The following is a 24,614-nucleotide window of genomic DNA, read 5'->3' as shown; positions in this document are numbered from 1 at the left end:
TCACTAAATCTGCCCTTTCCTAAAGCGACTTACGTTAAATTATCCTAGTCAGGTACATTCCATCCATAACAGCCAGGTGCTCGGTACGTTGGCATACCAACCACCGGACGTACGCGCTATACCGGCTGCCTGTCTGTTGAGCTACTGCAAAATCGAACAGACAAGTTCAGTGAAACGGTCGATAGTGCTGGCTAGTGCCGATCGATGCATACCATAAATCAGTCATCTCAGCAGTGATGCCTAGCGATGGAATCGATCGATCATCGCTTGCTGCTGTCCGTTGATGTACTCCTCCGAGGGAATTGAAGTTTGCACGATGCCGTTTGAATCGCAGGACGTTTTCCATCCATTCGATTGTACCGGTTTGTGGTCGTTCCGTTCCGATGGTCTCTGGCCGCCAGCATCGTACGACGCGTGGAAACATTTCCTGTATAAGTGGTATGGTACGAAAATGGTGAGCGTTTAGTTACGTAAGGGGTTTTCGGTAACGTTACAATTGTCCAGGCAACAGCCATTGCTGAAAGATTTACTTTTCAAGTGTAGTGAAATGAAATTCCCGCAACGAAACATACATGAAAGTGATACTTGACGATGCATGTTTCTAACGTCTATCAAAAGTTGGTATTTGAAAGTATTGAAAACGCTTTCCAAACATTGAATTTAAAAAGACTTTGAAATATTAGAATTTCAAAGTAAAAAATTGTGCTTCGTTAAACATAAAAATAAAGCAAATAAAATACGAAGATAACTTACTTCTGAATTCTCAACAAAGATTATCGGTTGTAAGAAACCATTAACAGTTTAAGCACTTATCGTATTTTTGCAAAACAAATAATCTAAATCAATCCTATATCTTCCTATTTTTCATTTCGTATAGCCGAATAGATGGTGCCAAAAATATATGAACTTATTTAATGATATTTTTCAATGAACAAATTTCACAAGTTGGATATCAAAACTCCATCATTAAGCCTAACGAAGTTAAATAATCGCCTTTTATCATGATTTATAAACGATGCTTTTTAAAAATAGTTTTTAGTAATTCTATTCAAGGTTGGTACGATTAGTTTCTTCATAAATCTCAACAAAATGTTAAACATAACATCACTTCATGCAGCAGTTTTGCTGCTGACGGAATTTGGAACTTAGAATCTGCTTATGTACAGCGTACATGCATAATTGTAAAAATGATTAACGTATTTTTTTTCCTTAAACCAAAAAAATATAAAATACAAAAAAAATATGAACAAAACATGCACCCCTTGCTTGACACTTACCTCCACAGCACTATCGCCAGAATGATTAGCAGCAACCCAAAGCACCCGATCACAATGCCGGCTAAAATGACGAGCTCCTGATCGACGTACGGATTGTGTCGGAGAGGAGGCGGTTGATACTGCTCACAATTCGCTCGCAGTGTTATCTGCACAATGGGATAGAGTAAACCAACCCCCCGCCCAACACATTGTTAAACAACCATCAGCTTTATGTCGGCGAACAAAAGCCATGACCACCTACCTTTATCGGTTCACAATAGGTGCCAAGGACCACCTTTTTTGGATTCACCGTGCTTACGGTCGCCGCACGGACCTTCACCTCGTACGCACTGTTCGTCGTCAGATTGTGAATAACCATCTGCCAATGGTAAGAAGGGATTTATTACTAACCACATACACAGACACACACGAAGAAGAAAATGAAACAAAAAAAAACAGCAAATTGTGCACAAACGCACGCTACCTACCGACGTTTCGACGATGGACGCGTTGGCCGAGATGCGCCTCTCGTGCGTATCTTCGTACTCTAGATTGCGGTAGTTAACGATGTAGAAATCGATCGACGAGTGGTAGACGCGTGGTATCCGCCAGCTAAAGAATAGCGAGTCGAGCGAATGGCAGGTCAGGTTCACCACCTTCGGCGGGCTCGGCCCACCAACGTCCGTCCGCAGCGATACCTCCGACGGTTCACCATCGTACTTAAGCGTAAACGCTGTCACAATGATCCGATAATCCGTGTATGGCTCTGGATGGGGGATGGGACAACAAAACACAAACGGGGTTGAACAAAACTGTGCCACCACCAAAAGCCCCGACCACCCGGGCCGGGGTTTATTCTCATTACTAACTCAGGTTTGTCAGCGTGTAGTAAAAGACGGAGTTTTGGGCCGCATCATTCTTCAGGATTGGCAAATGGAGCAGCGTTTGGTTCTGGTAGACGTAGTAAACCCGATAGCCATGAATGACACCGTTCCGTTTTTCCGGCTCCAGCCAGCTGATACGGATCGTTGTTGACGTTATTTCCAGCACGCTCAGGTTGCGCGGTTTGGTCGGCACTGGGCAAAAAAAGTGACAAAGAAACGATGAAAATAAGGACTGAAACGCTTGCAAACTTTAACGTTGAAATACTGGCGAATAAAAAAACCACGATCAATTAAGAACTTCATCCACTCCGTTTAATGGAGCGCTCGATGAGAAGTTTCTGTTTCACGGTTTGGTTCGTGTTTTAGCGAATTTGTTTGCGGGATAAGTTTAAACTTTCAAACTTTTCGCCGCGATTACGTTCAATGGATAAAACAGAATCATGCTCCGTTCAGCTGTACTCGGTTCGATACGGGTGAGATTTAAACGAACTTTAAAGTTGAATTTTGAATCAATCATTAGTAGCTAACTTTCCTAAAGGTCACCTTTTTCACAAACATAGCTAGTAAGATGGCATTAAGCATATGCAGGAATTAATTGTTTGAAGTCTACACTTTCAACGTGGTATTCATTAACCAAAACTAGACTGAAGTTGTGCAACTCAATCATGAAAGTTTGATGATCAGCCATCGTTTCAAAGGGAGTTATCGTGGTATTTAACTCGAACTGAAGGGACGTCTTAGTTTTAAAATGTTCTACAAAATATTTATAGAGTTGTGATCCCGTTCAATCCCCTAAAAACCGTTTAAATGCGTCAATTAAAGTGTTTTAAAATGATTCCAGTATTTACAGAACAGAAGAAAATGCTAAAAAGGTACACGAATGGAATGTAGTGCAATGTTACAATTATTTAAGATACCATTTAGCCAGGCAGACGGAGTTTATAAGAAAAATATGGAAAACATTCCTCGCATTAACCTTTCAAAGCTAACCTGTCCAACTGTCAGGCAATCCGCACTAATTGCATACTGTTAGGCGTGGCGGATGAGACTCAAGTAACAAATTCACCACAAAAACTAACAACAAATGTACTTTAATTGCTCATCTAATTAAAAACAAAAATAGCATTTTAGCTTCCGTTATCGAGCTTTTACAACAATTTGTCCGTCATTTCTAGAATAAAACAGAATATTTTCAAAAATGTTATGCAAGTCATTGCTTATAAATCATAATCACCTCACCAAAATTAAAACCTGAATACATTTTCTTGTCTTTTTCCTGTTTTGAACATTACAACCTCAAGAGATTTTGCCCCGTTTTACGGGTTTTTTTTGAAGATTTTGATGGATTTACTATTGGTCCCGTCGTACGAAGCTCAGCACAGCTACCAACACTAAACCACCGGGTCTTCTCAATTTCCTTCCAATTTCCTTCCAATTTGGTTCAGTCGCTTAAAATCGTCGTAGCCGCACTGCTTCTACACCGTTACCATCCCCGTCCCTTCTACTTACCACCTTCGTCGGTCATCACCAGCACGGTCGTCGGTGGGCCTAATCCTTCGGGATTAAACACCTGTATCGACACCAGATACTGTGTATACGTTTCCAGATTGTGTATCTCGTGGCTCTGTAATGGGCCATGGTAGGGAAGACAAGGCATGGAATGGAGAGAAAACAAATGTTTGATTTGAGCAAAATTGAAAACGATCATGATGGACGGCACCGAGAAGAGGAAAACCACTTTGAAAGAAACTTTACGCTGCCCCACAGAAGAGTACCCATGCAGCAGCCTTCAAGACCGGAGCCTTTAAATGTGCTTTACGCTCGCGTCAAGGTTGGCAAACGACAAACAAAATATCATTACCCATAAGCAAAAAACACACAGAAACAGAAGTACAACACGAAAACGGGGATGTCGCGGACAGTGTGAAGAAGGGCCAACTGCTCTCCTGATCGTTTCACCGTACAGTGTGTGTTTGGCCATGTTTCATCGTCTTTATCGTGGTCGTACATTGATAGCAACAAATGGAGGGTGAAGTTTGACGCTCGGCGCTATTTCGGAAGCTATCCGTGGGCGTCGCGAACACCGCCACCAAGATAATGGTGAAAACAGTAGAAAACGGTGTGGCGAGTTTATGAATAATGTGAAATTATGTAGATTTATCGTACTCGCTCGCACATCGCTCCAGTTCCGGCATCCATCGCGTTCATTTATTTATTTCTGTCGGTACTGCTTCATGAGCGCACATCTTGCCAAATGCCATACATGCTACGGTGGCGATGCTGGGAGCCGTGGTGAATAAACATGAACGGAAACCGGGCATATTATTATGATTGTTTTTTTTTCTTCTTATCTGTGTGTGTGAGTGTTACGTTTCCTCTTCCGCGCAAAACTGTAAATCAAGATGAACAGATATTTTATGAAAAATTAAAATTCTTAAGTGAGCCAAAACTGCATAATAATAAGGTGAGGTTCGGACAGCAAACGCTGGAACGCTGAACATGTACATGGCTTGTTTTATACTTGTATAAGATACGCATTAATCAAGGTAAAACATCATCGCGACAAGCGGGTGCCTTCATGTTTAAATAGCTAGCTGACGCTTTATTGTAAAACAAGAAAAAACACCATGGTTTTAAAGACTTTTCCTATTGCTTTTTACCGAGTTTCGAACGAAGTCTTTTAGATGACGGTATACCGTTTTAAGCAAACGGTATAAGGATTCAAAAGTTGTAATTAAAGTCATTTATTTATATTTTTTAAATATTCATTTTCATTGCCATTACAAAAATACAATTCATTATTTTATTTGCAAATCGTATCAGTTCTGAAAATGACTGGCAATGGTGCAATTTGATGTAACTCCAAATGAAATCAATTTTATTCGAAGGCAAATGTCAAACTTTTTCTTACAAACATTCACTTAGACCACACTCAGGTATACTCAAGGAATACAATCGATTCGATAGTGATAATGTTAGATGGGTCGGAAAATGGCAGCTCTGGCTTTTTTTCTGCCCTTCAAACTTCATTCCACACCATGAAGCATCTTCGAGAAATGGGAAAATTCTTCAACCCTCGACATTATCGAGCATTTTCTGCCAAAAGCGAACAAAAGCGTGACAGGTGATCCAATGCAGAAAGTGACAGCGAAATATAATAAGTGTGCGAGACGAAGAGAGAAACGGGGACAGAGCAACGTGGAGAATAAAAGGAAAAGCAAAATAAAGACACACAAAATTATGCATCGGCTCACGTTAGCAAAATCAATCATGATACGCTTCGATCGTCGGCACGTGGGTAGTTTGTAGCGATGGAACCGAAACCGAAATCACTTACCTCGACGGTGCTGTCGCGAATGTAAATCTCCTTCACGTCCTCGGCGTGCCGGTCCCGGGTACGGTACGTTATGCGGTAGCCAAGAAACTCGCCCAAAATCGTGTCCGGCGGTGGCGGCTTCCACGAGATGTACACCGAGGTGGCGGATGTGTTGTGCGCTATCGTCGTTACGGGTTTACCGGTTGGGGCTGGTAGGGTGCGGTGGTTGATTTATGTCATTCAATTTTTGTCACGTTGATTTCCATCGATGGCAAGTACAACGGGTACGGGATGGAACGATAAGTAAACGATAAACGTCATATAGTATCGCAAATGCAATGCATCGTTAGTCTGCATGAGGCAATGTTGCCGACTTGAGCGTAATGTAGATAATGATGATTTATTTTACTGTGAAAATTAATATTTGTTAAGTATGCATAATGGACCAAGCCTCTGCCCTGGAATATTTACAATGGAGGCGCATAAATATTAGGGTAATAGAAACTAAGCCAGTATCGGATCATGGAACGCTTGTTTCCTTTCCGCACGACAACTCACCGAACAGAATACACCTCATCAAAAGGCTTAATTATCAAACAAACTCGCCTAACTTTAATTTGAATGATGGCGTGCAATGCAACAGATGTTTTAAGCACTTGGTTTTATACAGTTCAAAGTTACAAACAAGGTATTGCTGTTGTGAATTTTCAAACAACTTGAACAATGTTAGACAGTTTTTAACAAAACTTTACATTTAATAATTTAAAAAAAAATATTAAACTAACACGCGCAGTTACGCAAGATATCTGATTTATGACATTTTTGTATGGAAGTGTCAGTAGCTGCAAACTGTGCCATAATCCGACGAGTTGTCAAACAAGGAGTGTAGTACGGCTATGACACACTAATGGAGACGCATGGTGTTTTGTATAAAAAACAGAAAAATGTGTGAATATTTCCCTTCAGCATTGGTCCGACGTCTAAACTCCGTATATTGTTAGGAGCTTTTTTTTTGTAATTTTTATGCTGCGTTTTTCCTCACTGAAAATTGCGTTTTTTTAATCAATAAACATTGCATTATTCAATTTACGAGTATCGTAAAAAATCATTTACTTTTATAGTATTATACACCAAACAAGTAATCTTTTGAGATCAATGAATTTTCTTCATCTCAATTGTAAGTCCATTTTATGAAAGGAATAAAATAACATACTGGATTATTCAAACTTAAAACTTTGAAATCGTACAACATTTATGAATATTTAAGATTCTTAAAATTTATAAACAACATTTTGTTTCTTCAAATGCAATAATTGCACCGTATGTTATAATACTATAACACGGCATGTCTATAGGACAACATCTTTTCAAAGGTAGCAGACAAAGAAGCACCGTTTAGTGCATACTTAAACTGAGCAATGTTTTTGTGCCTCCAAAAATACATTCTCCAGGTGCATAAACATTAGCGAACCCCCCGTAGCGTTGGTAGCACGATGATAATTACTGTCTGCGAAACGTCTTCCGAAATCTTCCCAAAGGTACGTGAACTTTCCCGTGGCAGTGTGAAATGTTATGTGTTTACGCTACTAACTACAAACCCGAGGGCCCAACCTTTTACCGCCGCGGTACAAATCAACGAACGTCAAAACAAATACAAGAGGTTAAACGGTACGCAAATCCCTCTCAAACATTCTTGCCCTTCCGAGCCGAAAACCCTTTTGGCGAGGCGAATGCTTGTACAGTGCGCCGTAGCAGCGACGAAAGGCGAATCGTTTTAATTTATGCAAATTTATGCCATAATTGTAATTAAATGGCGCCACACGCAAGCGCAAGACGGTGGGAAGCGGATCGCTCCCCCCCGAAAACACCTTCCAGGTGTGGGATCGACCCATTTGCCAATCACACTTACCGTTTCCGGAATTGTTATTAACTTTCTTTCGGGCGATGGTAGCAACACGTAAAACACGCGCTCGTAAAAGATTGTTTTAAAAAGCAGTTGGCTCAGCTGCTGCAAACACCGGGCGCAAGCGGAAAGTCTTCGTGGTTTTGGTCGTTTTTCTAATACGGTTTTACGTTCCTGCAGACAGATAGACAGGTTGCACGAAAACCCTTGGCACTGCCGGAAGTGGAAGGTAACGCGTGCAGAAACAAACATTCTTTGCATTTCTTTACGTCGCCAAAGAATGTTTCTCGTTCGCCGCGAATTAGTGCCGAGTGAAGCACATCAAATGCTAATTTCATGCAACTGAAAGTTGCGAAGAAACGATCGGCTAATAACCAGAGTTTTGCGGAAAACGTTTCGCTTGTGGTGCTTTTTCAATACTGTTCTAGGGGCACTAGAAGGTAAAATTCGTGCAAAACGCGGATACGCAAATGGCACTCAAAAGTTTGCCATTAAAAACAACATGACATAAACATCGTTCCAACGTGTCTTTTTGGGAAACGGTGTGACTAAATCACCGTGCAGTGTTCGAAGAAGAGCAGTTCCGTCTTGTTGATAAAATAAAAATACTTCGAATGTTTCTAAGGAAGGGTTTATGCAATGGTTCTAAGGTTTATTTATGCAGATAAAATAATTCACGAAATGAAGTGCTTTTTTAGTAATTAGTACTTTATTTTAGCACTTTGTATTGCTTTATGTCATCTGTACTTCTGATGGTAATTTATTACCCCATTCACAGAGATATATTGAAGAAACTTCCTACCTAGTTAATACATTCGTTAAACAGCTGTTAGGCAGCTTGATTAAAACGGTTTCTCACGAAAGTGAGACATATTTCTCATTTATGAAATCTGTCGGAAAATGTAGTGTGATATATTACAACAAACCAAACAACCAAATTGATTTTAGAACTGATAGCAACTTAGTGTGAGTAAAAATGAAAAGTAAAGTTACTGACTGTCATGATGTTACAGTCAGTAATCAGTCAGTCAGTGAATGTCATGATGAAAAAAAGCGCTGACTAAAAGATCTGCTTCATGTAAAAGGATACTTACCTTCCCGTAGCGTAACGAAGTAGTACGACTCCTTTGAAGGCGCACTGTGCCCCAGCTCATTGACAGCGATGATACGAAAGCTGTACACGGTGAACGGTAGCAGATCCGTCACCTGATACGAAGCCAAATTTGACTTCGTATAGATCGGTGGTACCTGATTCCAGTCTCCATTTTCACCGACCCTGCCGAACATACCGGATGTTATGCGCAAAACAAAATCCACGTTAGTGTGTGTTAATGCATTAAGTAACACCGTCCAACCTCAACCCAACCTTGATTTTATTGTTTTCAAAAATTACACTATCACTTTTAAAATCGAGATTTCATTCCGGTACGTGCTTCGTACGGGGAGGCGAACGAAAGCAAACCTACCAGTCCGTCCATTTCAATTGCAAAAGTATAGCGGACATACGCACCCTTCGGTGTCGAGTTTACAATGCCACCATTTGCCAGTGCTGTGTCAATATTTACCTTGTTTCGATGATGAAATTCGTAACCGGTGCGTTCCGTGCGTCCTGCGAGTGGGCCCAGGATAAATCGACGGAACGTGACGTGAAGCTTACGACCAGCGGTCTACCTGGTGGATCCGGCACATCTACGTATGAGAGAGCGAAAGAGAGATAAAGAGAAAGAGGAATGTACATTCAATGTACAGAGGCAGAGTGAAAAAATCCAAAACCAATTTCGAAATCTGGTATGTGGAGAAATGGGAGATGAAAATGTACCAACCTTGCACTAGCAGATCTGCAATCGCTTCCGGACTGTGGCGGTCGTTAAACAAGCAGGTGTACTCCGCCGTATCGGCCGAGCTGGTCGGACTGATGTGTAAGCTGAAGTTGTCCGGCAGCAGTGTAATCTACAGGAACAATTACATAGTAATAAAAGCATCTCCAACTCGAAAATAGTTTGATTTGAATTTTGTTTTAATCAAACAGCAAGCAAAAAACGTTATTTTGAAATGAGATTGGAAGGAAGTATAATTTAATTCAAATATACCGCTGAATGCAATAACTTCCGGATGAATATTTTGTTGCAAAATTCCTAGTTTGTGCTTCCTTTCTACGCATTTAATTAGTTTCAAGCAAACATTGTTCCCTATACTAATCAAACCTCCCTTTCTTTACACAGTGGCATCAGCCGCACTTTGCGTCTCTGCGTCTATGTCCATAGACTACGGTAAACACAAATCACACATTATTTGCACGCTTGTTGTGATTTGATTTGTACTCCCCTGTTTATTGTAACTCCCTAAAATGGCAACGGCCATGGAGCAATCATTTTCATTTCATTGAACTATTCAAATAAAACCCCAACAAAAAAAAGGCACATCACCAACACGACCAAACAAAGCTGACATCGAACTTACCCTCGGATTGTTTACTAGCGGCAACCCATTAACGTACTCCGCCACGGTTTGTGTGGTTTTCCAAATGAGCGTATCGATTAGTGAGTGCTCGTTCACTCCTGGACAGCTGATGGTAACGTTTCGTCCGGCCACTGCCACGTATTTTACGACCGGGATGTTTTCAATATCTATCAACGAATGGAAACAACAACAAAAAAAAAAACAAAACGGTTGTCAATAAAGGTTGGCTTTTGTTGTGAAAACATAACCGTAACCGGTCCCAATAATAAGGGAAAATAATTTTACGACCCTTCCTAATCCCTGTTCACCCCTGGAGAACAAAAATAAATACACAACTTCAAACCCTTTTCTACGCAACGATTGTAACATTTCCTCCGTCTAGTGAGTACAATTGTTTTTTCTCCCCGAAAATGTGCTACTTCTTCCTATCCCTCTGGTGTCTGGCCACGTGGCTAGAAAAATTAAAAATTATGAATATGCTAATCATAATTCAAATGTCTCATAAATTAAAACCACATGCAAGAACCCACGGCACAAAAGAAGAACTGAGGCGTAAAAAAAACGACCCCTTCCGACACACACACACATACAAGCGGCGTGTTGGAAAATTAATTAAAAATTATACGATTCGACGGCAAAATAGAATAAGCGTACGAACGAGCAACACACGGCCGGACGCGGTCCGGCAACCGTCATGTGAACAACAGGCAAGCCCATAACTTTTTATTGCCCCTGCCCTTGGTGTTTAGCGTATGGAATCGTTCAGCTCTAGGATCACGGGTTCATCGGTTGTGTATGTATGTGTGTGTGCGTGAAGAGGGTAGTGAAATTTTGCTCCATTATGCGACCGACAAAATGGCACCATTTGCCCGACATAAATCAACGTCAACCCGTACACAGACGCCACCGGTATGGAACGATGGCGAATATGTGTGCATGTGCCATACGCGAACCAAGTGTCGTGCCATCCGACCGGTCCGGTTCGTGCACTATTGCCGGAAATCACGATTCAGCGTCGCGCGCGGACTAACACACACAGGCGGGGGTCACCGGCATTCGCTACAATCTGCTGTACGGAAACACACGCGCCAAACGGCACTCGGGAGAGCGAGGATGAAACGGTACTACGGTAGCTGGCCACATAAATCAAACAAAACACACATACAGCGACCGATCGCAAAATGGAAGACAAGCAATGAAAAACCTAAAAAAAAATCAGAAAACCAGACAAACTCTCTCAAATTTACGTTTGCTGGCAAATGCAAAAGGCAAATGTGAAAATGTTTCCTCATCCCGCAGGCACGGCAGCACATGAAAGTAAAAGGTAAACGCAAAGCGCAAAAAGATAAAAGGCTTCTCTAACTTCAAAGGTGAAGCGGTGATTTTTCCAACCAGGTTGTAGCATTGTAGCGCTCTATGCACTTCCGCACTTTCAAGGACGTTAATGGAACAAAAGGTTCGCCTACTTACGGAATAAGCATATTAAAGCGAAACACCAGCGAAACCCCTGGGAATGGGACGTTACGTGCCCGGCAAACATTTGCACATGATGCGATATGCACATTTTGCACACAATTTGCGATAGGCTGTGGAATGTACACCCCTCAAACGCGTTCTTATTTTGTGTCAGCTGCTAGCGCTGTCAAATCGGCTAAAACACTGTCTTTTGTTAACGGTGTACTAAAATCGATCGAAAAAGAAGAAGAACGAAGATCACTTAGTTGGTAATCTTGCATGATGGATGATCCTCATCGTGTGGATAAAATAAGCAACCCAACTTTTTCAAATATTCCAATGAAATAACATTAATAAAAGACAAACTCAATCTCTCGGGGCGCTGTCAGGCGTTTTGAGGAAAAAAAGATTCTTCAGACTGTAAATTGACCGGTTGGCGGCTAATACCCGAACGCGTATGCTAATACCAACTTTGTTGCAGGTTCTTTGGACGATTTCAATAAAACGGTCACTTACCACAACATCAACCTTGAGCAAATTGACATAAGTGAGCAGGACCACTTTTAAGCCATCTCTATCGTCATCAGTATAAGATTCTTTGAATTCACTTTTAGAAGATTATCATTAAATTTTCCACTCCGAGTCGTGGATACTATTCTATATTTCTAGGAGTACAGAGTAGACGAACTTTAACATCTGCCCGGTTGTAACAAAAGGGTATTGACAATTTGAAGTCCTAATCCTCCTGGCATTATTCTGAAGGCACTTATAATTTATTCTCTCCGAACAGTCATGAGGCATAAAAAAATATTATTGTCAGTATGGAACGATGCACCATTCGTGGAAATCCTGGTATCAAATACGTAAAACATCACAATAGCATAAAAATCCATCGCATATGATACATCGTTACAATTATTTAATGGATTTATATTATTTTTCAATAATAAAATTCGAAGATTTTTCAGTTTTATTGTGTTTATACCAACATTAACTTATATGTGTTATGATGTGTAAAATCGTCGATACATCATTTCGAGTACTCGAGCTTTTTGTAATTCGTCTATTCGTAATCAAAAAGTACAGCAATTTCAAATTCATGAATAACTTGGGTTAGGTTTAGATTTTTACTAGTTACAACAGCCCTGGAAGCTGAGATGGAAAACAATTTTTGTTCAAACATAGTTAAAGTTAATATTTTCAAAAGTTTTAAACACTGTACGTATTTAAATGTTTAATTCTCCGCAAAAAAAAACGTGTAAAATACATCCGTGGCTTAAAAAAATAAACCCAAAAAATTTTGTGCACATTCAAAACATTCAATCGCATTGAAAAATGAACTTTAAAACTAAATTTCTATTAAAAGAAATTGGCTTCGCGATAGTGTGCTATCAGACAATAGAGGCATTGTAAAAACGGATGATAACAAAAAAAATAGCAAAGCAAATAAACATTAGAGCTGAGTACGGATATAAAAAAGAGACATCTAATGTGGTCATAAATGCCTGTAATATTGAAAACAAAAGGTATGAGAAAAAATGTTTTTAATGGTAATGCTCCGCGTCAAGTTGAATTGTGTGATTGTTATTACATTTTCAAACTTTTTCTTTATATATTATTATTATTTTTTATTATTTATCACGACCCACAGTTGTTCGAATAAGAACATTTTTGATGCGTTGTGCTCGATTAAATGTTATAAAAGCATTTCTAAAAGATTTACTCTGCATGATACAAATCTCTTCCAAGAATGGTAGTCACCGTCTGACTTCCACGTCATTCCATTCTGGCCGGAAATAATAGTACTCTTACCAATAGACCGGTATCAATCTCTCCGAATTGACGTTTCATTTGGAGGAAAGGTGCGTGAAGCGTAGATAAATTTAGCTTAACAAATGTGTATAAGAACGACATTTCGCAACGCTTTCCGCAATCAGCACACCATCGGGACCTCTTCACCTCGTATCACCCTTACAAAAGGACTGGTTCGCTTTCAATGTCATTGCTGCTGTTTGGACCGAACGGACCGCAAAGCCCGCAGAAACAGTTGGGCGAATTTGAATTGCTAATAGTTTTGCGAGAAAAGTTCCCCTTTCCAAAGCCATTGTTAGGCGCTCGGCGGAGAAAAAAAAAACGAAAAAAGCTGCAGTTTCATGCTGACAGTGGCGAAAAAACAATGAGCGTGTTCCGGGTTGGACAGCACCCTTTGTTACGGAGATCCACTGGCAGTGTTTTTGTTCTATTCTATGTGTCGATAGGTTTTGGGCCCTTTCTTGTTCTGGGATTTCTTCAAAATTTGATGATGTGCGAGAAACAACCGAAACGAATCCAAATCAACTGGAGGGCGGTTCCAAAACTCTATCCGATAAAACTTTCACCGATACATGGGCTCAACGAATCTGAATGCGGAAACCGTGGCACAATATGCGGGTAGCAAGCAAGGGACAAGAAAGGATTCTATGATCCTATGACCGAATAAACAAACCAAGAACAAAAAAACTCTCTGTCAAATTCTATCACGCCCTTACATAATACGGCTCAAAATAGGGGAAAAGAAAACGAAATCTTATCCCTCGCGCTAAAGGAAGATAAAAAGCTTGGCTCACTATAGAAGAAAAAAAACCAAACACCCAATATCCAGCTGGGCAACACCACCAGCCTTGGCCAGCTTCGGTGATTGTTTGTGGTTGAATCAGCTCTTTTCACATCCAAGCAATCGTGCTACCGGAAAGAAGCAATTTATTTCTCTTAGCTCATAATCTCTTCAATAAAATGGGCGAAAGTGGAACACACCGCTTTGTTTTATCGTCTGGTGTCGTTTCCCATTGCTGCGGCAAAGGTTAAGGGAGGTATCGGCATCCCGGTGTCCCCGGATACGATGGTTCTTCACTTCCAGCAATCATAGCCAATCGATGCTGGGCATCCAATTTCTCATTCCTGCTGCTGCCTTTACGAAGATAAATGCTTCCAGTGATAGCGTTTTTCAAACAAAAACGCATGACCTAAAATAAAATAATACAACAAAAAGACATCTGATCCGGGGGACAATAACTTCAGGCCACCACGGGTGTCACAGGGAAGAGATGAAATAAGTATGATCCCATTTTGGAGCAGGAAAACACGGTTGACTTTGGGTCGTGTGTAACATCTACAATTTTTTTTACGATATTCGTGATCGTTTATCACATTTAATTTGTACACCAAAATCCAAATAATTCAATAACACAAAGACAGTTTGTTAGTATCAACAGATCGATTTAGGCGACCGAATAAACCAGTTTACTTCACAATAGTTTAAACAAATGTTTGTGTTATAGTCCATAGTTTCTGGTGAAAATTAGTAGTGGTTCTACTGGAATGAAACAATGCGTATCCCTTTCAACATGAGCCATTCAGTATTAAAACTAATTATTCATTTTCCCTTCGCTTAACACTTTAAAATGCCCACGTTATAAGTTATTTTCATCTCAGGAAACTAATTTTGGTATGTTCATGGAAATCGATTATGTTCATGGAAATCGAAATCGATATAGTTTGATAGGTTTTTATATATATTCAAGTATATAGTTTAGTACAATTTAGCATAAAAGTAAATGATGGAAGATATCGGAAAATAACATAATCAAAATCATACGCAATAATCATGCCTTTTCTACCACAGAACATCTTTAGTTGTCCAAGTCCTATATTGTACAACGTTTGTCAATATGTTTGTAGCCACGGCTAATACGAAAATAGCGGTTGGCCTTGAAAAATATGAAGATTAACGAGGAAAAAATCAAAATGACACCACAAGACCCTAGTACAGATGATGCACAGAGAACTGATTACATCTTTGAAGCCGTCTAAAGTTTCACCAATTATGGATCAAAAGCCAGCACGGCAAGTAAATAGATGATGCGTTGTGCCTTAGAGAGCTAGCTGCCGGTTATTCTGCAATCTGATTCATTTCAAACACCAATCGCTTTCCCACTCTCTCTCTCTCTTTCTACTGACATAACAACCTCTAAGGACATGCCAACCATATCTGGTTTAGTAGACTTATTTTATTACGTAGCTTGATAGGCTATCCTCGCTACGGGGAACCGGTTCGGAACAGATTTTATAATAATAATAATAGTAAACATATCAAAATACTTTATTACCTGTGTTGATCATAAGAGAAAGTTTGTGAGTAAGAAAATCATACATCGTAAACATCGATTAGCGTTGTGATACTTGCTATTTTTGAACGGTTTGAAAGGAATTAAGTCAAACATATCCATGTACCTCTTAAAGTCTCTTAGTCGCGTTCGTTCCAAAGGTGTTCATTAAAATTTTAGCCGCATAAATAAAGAGCACTATGAGTAATATCTATTCCTACGAGTAGTACGTACTCTTGTGCAAAGTATGAGAAGCGTAAATGCCAGTAGGGTTTGAGTAGCGAGATCGATCGGGCAAAGGGTAAATGTTAACTTTGAACTCAAAATAAAGCACTGAATGACTCCTGTCATATTTGTACATGAACGTACTATAATTTTTTCATTACATAATAATTTAAACAAATATAGTTCTCGTATTATCTTTCCTATTATTCAACTATTTACCAAACATTTTATAATAGAGATTTTTTTTTATTATAAAAGTTAAGCAGCTCATCGTTTCGTAGCATTTCAATAACTTCATACCGTTACGCCTCCATTAATCATTCCAGCGATTTAACATTTGTTCCACAAGGACGCCTGGACAAACAGCTGAGTTTTATGTCACACAAACAAAGCACACAATCGATTCGAAATATAATAGTCTAGCAACATTCCAAAATTGTTCCTTAAAAAGGAACTCACGTTCCTGCATGATGTCCTTCTCTACCATCGCTACTTCATGCAACAATAACCATGTCGGGCTGCGACAATACCTTCTCCCAACGTCCTATGTATAACGAGTCAATCTACCTTGGGACGGAAAGGTATTTCAAAGATCGGTGGCATTCTCTTCCTAATGATGAGAATATCCGTTCCGTATAATCCATCTGATGTTCGGTGTACAAAACGGTGCACAACATTACGCCGGGCCGGGCAAAAGAAAGAGTATTACGATAACGATCCATCGTTTCCGTTTCACACGTCGCCAACGTCGCCCAACGTGTTTCCCATTTTCCATTGCTGTCTCCTTTCGGGAAACCGTTATGTTCCAACTGCCGTGGGGCGTATTCAATCGGACCTCGGCGTTTCTCCTTCGAGCGCTTTTATGTGCGACCTGGTCGTAAATCGATAATACTTCACATTTTCTTCCGGCTGGCACTGTGCCAGAGTGCCAGAAAGAGGACGCTTTCACCCGGCGGTACTGTGGAAAGCACGACAGACGAACCGGGCGGTAGAACTTTTTCATTCGCAAAGACATGCATGTAGACGGCCGGTGCTACTTCCTTTGCCAGTGCAGTGAATGGTAGCGCTGCGTGGGATTACATTATTTTCCTTTTTCTTGTTACGCAGAACAAGCGCTTTAACATGGCCTTGGAACGCACGAAATACATGGAGTACCCGAGTGCCCCGGATTGAAACTGGTTCGCCGAACGAACGTAAGCCGCTTGCTACACAATCCGCCATTATTTTGCTCGAACACATCCAAATAAACGTTCATCCGGCGATGATGGATCCATGCTCGACGGATGAAAAATTTCAGATGAAAAGTGATTAAATGTTTACCGTTTGATGCAGGGATTTTCTTAACAGAAAAGCAGTTACAATTGCCACGATTAAGAAAGAATGCACGAGGCAAGAGAGATGATAATGCATACCGGCAGTGATTCAAACCATCTTTTGGGAGGTTTTGCTTTACATTTCACAAGTCTATGTACGTGGAAGTATTGCGTCTTTCATCATAATAATCCCTTAAAAGGTTTTTTTGTTGGATATGTTAATATGGTGGGAAATATTTTAAACAAGCGGCAAGAATGTACTAATTGACGATGTAGAAGGAAACAGTAAGAAAAAATAGATTAAAAGCCATAATAATTTAGCTGATATGCCAAGTAAATATTAAGGCTAGCGAAAAGATATTTGCAAGAGGAAAAGCACATAAATAAAACGTAGAAGTAAATTTGACACAAACAACAAAAACAGTCGAAAAACTGCACAGCAGTGTTCACAACATTGTATTACAACGACTCGCCCCGACTACTCGAGTTAAGCATAGCAAAAAAAAACCATATCGGATTAAGTGAGCTGTCATCACCAATCTGCTAATCTGTCGAATGTAAAACAAGCTTTCACATCCGCTTGAAAGTTTCAACGTTCCTTGAATGTACAATCTTTGAGACAGATGTTAAACGTCATTTAATTAAAATTAAAATTGAGGTATTGATGTTTATCCAAATTTGAATTACCTCTAGAAATGACTAATTCTAACCTAATCAGTGAAACTCATATCGTCTTCTTGTTGAGAAACCGTTTATACCAAATAGTCCCAGCTGGAAAGAGCTTATTTCCTAACAGCTTTATCTACTACGCAATATCTCCGCTCGAAAGTGTACCGGGAAGGAGAATTAACCATAAGCTAGTTTAGTCGTTCCGAACACCAGAATACCTGACTGCAGTCGGGATAAAGCAGTACCTGGAGCGTGTAATGAGCTCGCAAGACTCAGGCACCTCCATAAGCGTTGTCCATGTCGTAAAGAATGGAAGAATATTCCACCTGATATCTGAGATTGAACAGATGGAAAATGCCTAAAATGGGGAAATTTAGCATCAACTTTGAGGGGGTGAGGATAATTAGGCACTATTATCCGAGCCGGTGGATGCACACAAATCCTACTTTTTACGAGAACTCAAATGGATAAGGTTCAAGGGTGCACTATTGTTATTGGAGACTGAGCAAGATCTTACCGTATAACACGGCATATTACTAAAACACATCTACATGTTCAGGTCTTCTCGAATTCATCTGCAGAATGCTTGAAAAAATATATAACAAGCGAAGAAAATATGTGTATCGTAGAGTTTTTCTCAAATTCCCAAAAAAGCGGCCGTATTGGTTTGTAACAAACTGTATAACAGTTATAGTGTTACCTTTCCACGTATTTTATCACTCTTTTTACATCTTATGAGCAACAAGACAATCTGTTGCTACTACACACTTCTAAACAACATTAATTGTGCTAAACGTTTGCTGCACACACCGTCCATTTATATAGCAATGATTACCCGTACCATAGCTAAATACTCGGATTCAATCGCTTAATGCGTCATTCGTACAGAAATGCGTCAAACTTTACCCTTCGGTTATCCTCATCAATTTCATTAACCGCGGGGAAATTACTTCTTTGGATGAAACGATCTCTTTGCGCATACTTTCAACAAACTTTCGGCCACACACAAATCCCCAACAGCGGCATGTGCACAACCGGGCGTACAAATCGAAACCAGCTGTCAAAATAATATTCATCTCCTTACCAACCATAAAAACCGACCGGGCAACACAGACCAATGCAAACTTCACGCCCAGTGGGGAACTTCAACCAGCGGTGTCATGCACAGCTTCACCCCGTCGCCAGGCTGCTGGCTAAACTTTTCTTATCGCGTACCACACCGCAGGCCACCGGCTGTCATGTACTCTGCCTGAGTGCTGAGTAACAACAGGGATTTCGTCTCGCTTTACTAGCGCCTTTCGGAAAGTTTCATGACCGGTGGCAGCCTACCAGCGTAGCCGAGCATCGTCCATGTGCTGCGTAAAGCTGATTTCCACATGGATTAGGTTCGCTTTGACTAACATTTCTAAAACCCACACCATACCCCATATCCGCTGGGAGCTCTTTCATCGATTTGACTCAGATAGTGTGGCTTTAACGTTAGCTGTTTGCTTTGAAAAGGGTTTCCCACTACTCTAGTGATTTGGGGCGGGAAGAGAGATGTTTGCAAAATACTGCTGATTGTAACCAAAGGAATAGGGAAGAGGGATTCGCTTTTATTCGTGAAACTATGTATGTGAAAATATCGTTAGAATTGTTTCTTTAATGTTTTTTTTTCAGCTTCGATTTATGCATAAAAGTTTACAAATATATTATGTTTTATGTGTAATTTGTGGTTTAAGAGGTGTTTTAAATAGAAACGTCAAAGCGCTAGTTTAAATCTCAAATCCCCGTGAATTTTGCCCGCCTTTCTAATAATTTTACAGTGAAGTTGGTCAAATAACGAAAAAAAAAGATAAATTAAAAATTACTATCCATGCGCCACGGAATGACACGCTCTTTATTTATTACTATTAATTACTATTTATCATAGTTTTTTAGACGAATTTAAAAAATGACGGGTTTCTAAAATAAGCTTGAACAGATTTTTTTGTGATGGGAAAGCTTCTTTTTTTAACGGAACGGAACCAGGTGCGTTCCTTAAAGGAACGAAAAGTAATGAAACTGAAAATTTTAAATAATCCTATACCATGTATCAGCAATCCTATATCCTAGATCATATACAGAGTCATGACCATTACTATTTATACCAGTTTAATTCATTTACTGTTTTTGGTTAACAGACAAATGTTAGATGTTTTATTAAGAATTCATCATAAGTTCTATTGACGATATTTTTTTTCAGAGCACTACAACAAACAGAAAATGCAAGTTGGAAAAGATTAAAAAATAAACGAATGGATAACACAAATAAATGTTAAGATCGAGTGATTTTATTTTGTGAAAGAAATTCACGTATAAAGAACGATGCAACATCACCGATCGCAACTTCAACCGCTAACAATGTTCGGACGGTACAATTGTGGTTCGGTTGCAAAGAATCTAGCTTTGTCGCGTACAGAACATAAACGTGGCACACGGGTAACCGTTACCAACGAGAGGAGAAGACTGCTAGGTTCTCTAAAAAATTGTATACATTTTCCAAAAGATCGTAGGACAAACGTGAACACATTCTTGCTATTTTGAGCGCTACCTACATTACTTTGTGAAGAAGCTCTGAGCAAAGGTAGCTGAGGTAAACGTTAACATGTAGGCTAGATTCGTAGAAAATATCAGTTTTCCCCGGTTTACGTGGAGGCGCATGGTACACATGGAGGCGCCTGGTTGTTCACAAAAGAAAAATTACTACAAATATCTTGACATTACTGGCTACACTTTAACTTCTCTTATGTCAGTGCAAAGACCGTGCGTTAACTGAGAAAAAAAAAGTTAGAGAGATCAGAATGAAAAAATTTTACTTCTTGAAAACAACGGTCGTTTATTTTTGCTCTCTACTGCAAATCTACTCCATGGACAAAAATACTCATATAAAGTATACAAAAATAGTTCTAACCAGTCAAAGATTACCAGAATCAATTATTTGAATCAAACGTGTGGCTTTAATTCATTAACGTACCACCCGGAGATAAAAAGAAGATTACACAGATAACCGGCAGCGCCGAACTAATGCATAAAAGAAATAAGCTAACAGAAATCCTAATGCGACAACCATCCCTTGAAGCATAAAATTCTTTCCGTTTTCATCCACGCACACACAAACTCACCGAATATCCGCGTTGCACTGCCGTAGAATGAAGCAAAAATTAATCCAAAGACAATAAATCCCAGGTTGGTATTAACGAGATTAGTCATCGTGCAGTCTCCGTATACGGGCTCGTTAGCACACAGCTGAGGGAATGGATTCGGTCACAGCGGCTCGTTGCGAGTGCCACCAATGGGCCACGGGCATTCGTTTTCCGGAACCGGTTTCAGCGCAAGGGTTTCGCGCGTTCACATTTAATCCTCCCGAATGGGTTTGCGATTCACTCTGATCACACACCTACACACGCTAAGCTTCCCTTCTTTGAGCGAAAATTTTACACACACACATACACTTTTCCATTCACACACACACACCGGCACATGTACAGAGAGACGTGCGCACGGAGGAGTATCACGTATGCACGATCGCAAATGTAGCACACCAAACACCGCGTGTGGGGTCGCTGTATTGGTGCCAGTAGTCGCGCATCGATGCGGCAATGTTTCGCCTGCTCCACCGTACAGATTTCGGTTTCAATTTCGGTTTGAATTTATTTCACTTCCATGTTGTTTATTTGTTTGCTCTTCCGAACTGGCGCGGTTTCCGAGCGTTGTTTTCGCTGTGGCTGCTGCCGCCAACAGCACCATCACCATTGCTGCCAAAAACGGATAGAAGTGTTGATTTAGTACGAGTGCCACAAAAAAAAACGGACCATTCCACCTTCACCAAACCGTAGTTGTTCTGAACCACCGGTTTGCCTTCAGATGCGTTTGACAGGCGAAAACAATGCTGTCAGTGTGATGTTGTCTGTTGTTTCTGAAACCTCCTGTGCCGCCCGGTACGCGCATGTGTTGGGAAGCCTTTTTTGCGCGCCACAGGATCGATTTACCTAACTGGCCGTACTGGCCTGCTGGCGTGCCTGTCTACTTACAACCAGCACTGCTGACAGCTATATATTTGATTTATTATGATGAGTAACGTTGATTCGATCAAAACACACACATTCTGAGGTTGATACACGGTCTAATAGAAGAACAAACATGTGGTAGCACGCGTCCGATACATGTGTTGCCATTTTAAATAACAACCCATTTCGTACTGTCTGACAAACACAAGATTAAGTGAAGAGTTGCCCAAGAGGTTAAAGATGGCACAACTTGAAAACGTTGGATTAATAATAGCAACCTAATTACTGTACTTAATTTACTTTTAATTGGAGTTGTACATACTTTACTACAACAATGCAATACACATTTGATGGAAGACTTTTGCTTCTCCAAACCAAAATCCAATGATAATACCTCATTAATATTCAATGTCTATATAACAAATATGAAAACATTCGTACTTTTAATTAACTGAAAAACCAATCATTAGCTCATATTAATAGAAAAGAATGGTGTATAATTGAGTTTATCCTATCTAAATAAAGTTAATTTAACATAAAACCTAAAATGTAATTGCAATAACACAAAACATTTTCTCAACATACTTCATTTTGCTTTATGACTTTTGCAGGTGCAAATAAACTATTGTTTTGAACATTTTTCTGCCCTTAACGAATTCAAACACGGCTCGATTCATTTATGCATTTTTCATGATAATACACGCTTTTCCGCTTATGCAAATCGTTTGTTCCATCTCAGATTCTATTGATAGTGTGTAACATTTGATAGATATCAAAAACAATATATATACGGAATGAATTTTTTCATGTATAAATGAATCGAATGGCAGATGCAATGAAATTCTATTTTTATTGTTTTGTTGAAAATAAATGCAGTCTGCATGCCTCTTTGTTTTTGAAACACTAGGTAACGCGCATTGTTTTGACTTTCATCATTTCATAACCTCGCCGTGCACTTGAATGCATCGATTTTTGTTGTTTGTTTATGCACTTTCATCACGGCAGTATACCACTTCAAATACATTCCTGTTGTCATTCCATTTACACTCACTTAATTGATTTTCGATTTTGATAAGCAAAACACGGTGGTGAGTTATATTTGTTTGCCTGACGGGTGCATTTGTACCATCCCTATCGTCTTTCATCCTTCATATTGAGCTGGAATTATTTCCCAGTGCAGTGGCGAGCTTTTTAAATGCAACTAATCAAGCACACGCATACATTGCCCTGTTCGCTGTTCGTTTCCTGGGCAAAGCTGGCGATTGTTCACGTTTCCAATGAGCACGAACAACCTTGCAACTGCAAAAGAGTGTAACGAAACACAATGAATCATTTACATCATCATCATCATCATCATCACCACCATCCGTGCATGGCGGGTTTGTGTTGGTTTGGGTTTAATTTTTAATCCACCGTAATTGCTTTATTTTCACTCGAACGGCTGTGGCTTCGAAAAGACGGCACACGGGCGACACGATGATTTGGTTGGTTTCGTGTCGCTCCCGTTTACTACTTCCGCATTCCGCATATCCGTCCAATTGTTTACCCGTCCCGTTCACTCATCCGTATAGATGCTCAAAAAAAACATACACACAAGCCCAAACGCACATACACGCACACACACACGTATACGGTAGTCGACCGGATGAAGAAACAACGCCACCCTCCGGGGGTGGCTAACGAATTCAACTCCTTCGAGAAGGTGGCTCTTTGTTTTCACTTGCCACCCACTAGAACACACACATCCAGGAACACACGTACGCACTCACAAAACTCCTAACGACGCACAGCCGTAGGGCACTTACGTGTGTATGTGTGTGTGTGTTGCACACCCACACAAGAACACTATTCAATTTTCCACTTTCACCCACTACTCACCGCCCTAAATCGCATTCGCGCGAACGATAAACTTCCGGTTACTCGTGTACACGTTGTCTGTCCTTTCGTGCTCGAACTTCAAGTGTCCTGACCTGGTCAGGTGCGCGCTTGTACAACGTTGATACGAAACTGAACGTACATTTCCTGGCGAAGTGTACTTCGAGCACGAATCGTCCTTTTGAATCCTTGCCCTCTCTCGTCTACTCTCGCGATAATTTTAACATTACCGGGATAACAGGGAGATCGAGAGAGCACGCGAGAGAGAGAGAGACCATATTCTACGAGCAGCTAGCACCAGCTACGGCTGTGTGTCGTCCGGAAAAGCGTCGCTTCGTCTGGTCCAGTGCACTCGAGTGGTGGTTGAAAATAAATAAAGCATATATAAAAATAGAGCGAACTGAACAGGGCCAACACACACCAACAATAGACGAACAACAACAATGAAAACTTCACGAAACAGTAAATGAGATCCAGCAAGCCGGAAAGTAGCAAAGAAGAGAGATAAACCGAACGAGCGAGAGAATGGACAATGCCGGATGGCTTGCTCTTATTGATTACGTAACTCTCGCGGTTGACAGAACCGATTCGTTTAGAGCTTATAAATCCTCTTTCATTGACACCCTCTTGATGTATGGCTTTCTACGCGAACGAAAAAACGTGCCAGCGAACTGGCAGAGAGTGATAAGTGAGCTTTTTATCAGCATCATTCTAGCTGCTATCGGTCTGCACTCATCATAACGAGCTGCCTGCCTGCTCAATGTGATCAACTATGATTGAGCCGTGCCATGGAACGGAGGATGAGATGCATAGCGATGTAATAAAAACCACCGATAGCCAATTATGTTCTTACGAGCTAACGTACGCGTCGTCACAGCAAGCAAGAGCAACGGCCTCAATTAATAAGTGAAAATGGTACTGGGTTTAGAACCAGTTCATGGAGTAATGCAATCAATTAGGAGGATCGTTCAAATCACTTCCAGGGCTTTGGCAAGCAGGTGTAATGTGGACTGTTTTCTTTAATGTTGTTGATTAACGTCATTTTATCATAGAGACTTTCTAAATTGAAAATTGTGACTTATTACTAA

At 40.3% G+C, this 24,614-nt stretch overlaps 1 protein-coding gene across 1 annotated transcript; it reads right to left on the bottom strand.

Moving 5' to 3' along the window:
* Positions 1-224: 224 nt before the first annotated feature.
* Positions 225-20,854, bottom strand: LOC128719977 (protein sidekick-2-like). Its single transcript, XM_053813622.1, has 12 exons — positions 20,767-20,854; positions 9,820-9,986; positions 9,183-9,309; positions 8,925-9,048; positions 8,454-8,635; positions 5,478-5,665; positions 3,650-3,764; positions 2,126-2,332; positions 1,745-2,022; positions 1,519-1,635; positions 1,278-1,423; positions 225-427 (listed from the first exon to the last, which is right to left on the bottom strand). The coding sequence occupies exons 1-12, from the start codon at positions 20,852-20,854 to the stop codon at positions 241-243; spliced, it is 1,926 nt and encodes a 641-aa protein (XP_053669597.1). The 3' UTR covers positions 225-240.
* Positions 20,855-24,614: the final 3,760 nt, after the last annotated feature.

The sequence above is a fragment of the Anopheles marshallii genome, chromosome 2 (assembly GCF_943734725.1).
Source record: "Anopheles marshallii chromosome 2, idAnoMarsDA_429_01, whole genome shotgun sequence".
Taxonomy (NCBI): Eukaryota; Metazoa; Arthropoda; class Insecta; order Diptera; family Culicidae; genus Anopheles; species Anopheles marshallii.
Note: the sequence above shows the minus strand (reverse complement) of the source record. Positions and strands in the feature narration are given on the sequence as shown.

What these genes read in the sequence shown, in the direction of transcription:
- LOC128719977 (XM_053813622.1), bottom strand. Translation starts at nt 20,854, where the DNA reads ATGACTAATCTCGTTAATACCAACCTGGGATTTATTGTCTTTGGATTA. An exon ending in CAGTGCAACGCGGATATTCG is followed by an intron (nt 9,987 to 20,766) that starts GTGAGTTTGTGT and finishes ATTCGTTGATAG; the next exon opens with ATATTGAAAACATCCCGGTC. An exon ending in TGCAGATCTGCTAGTGCAAG is followed by an intron (nt 9,049 to 9,182) that starts GTTGGTACATTT and finishes TCTCATACGTAG; the next exon opens with ATGTGCCGGATCCACCAGGT.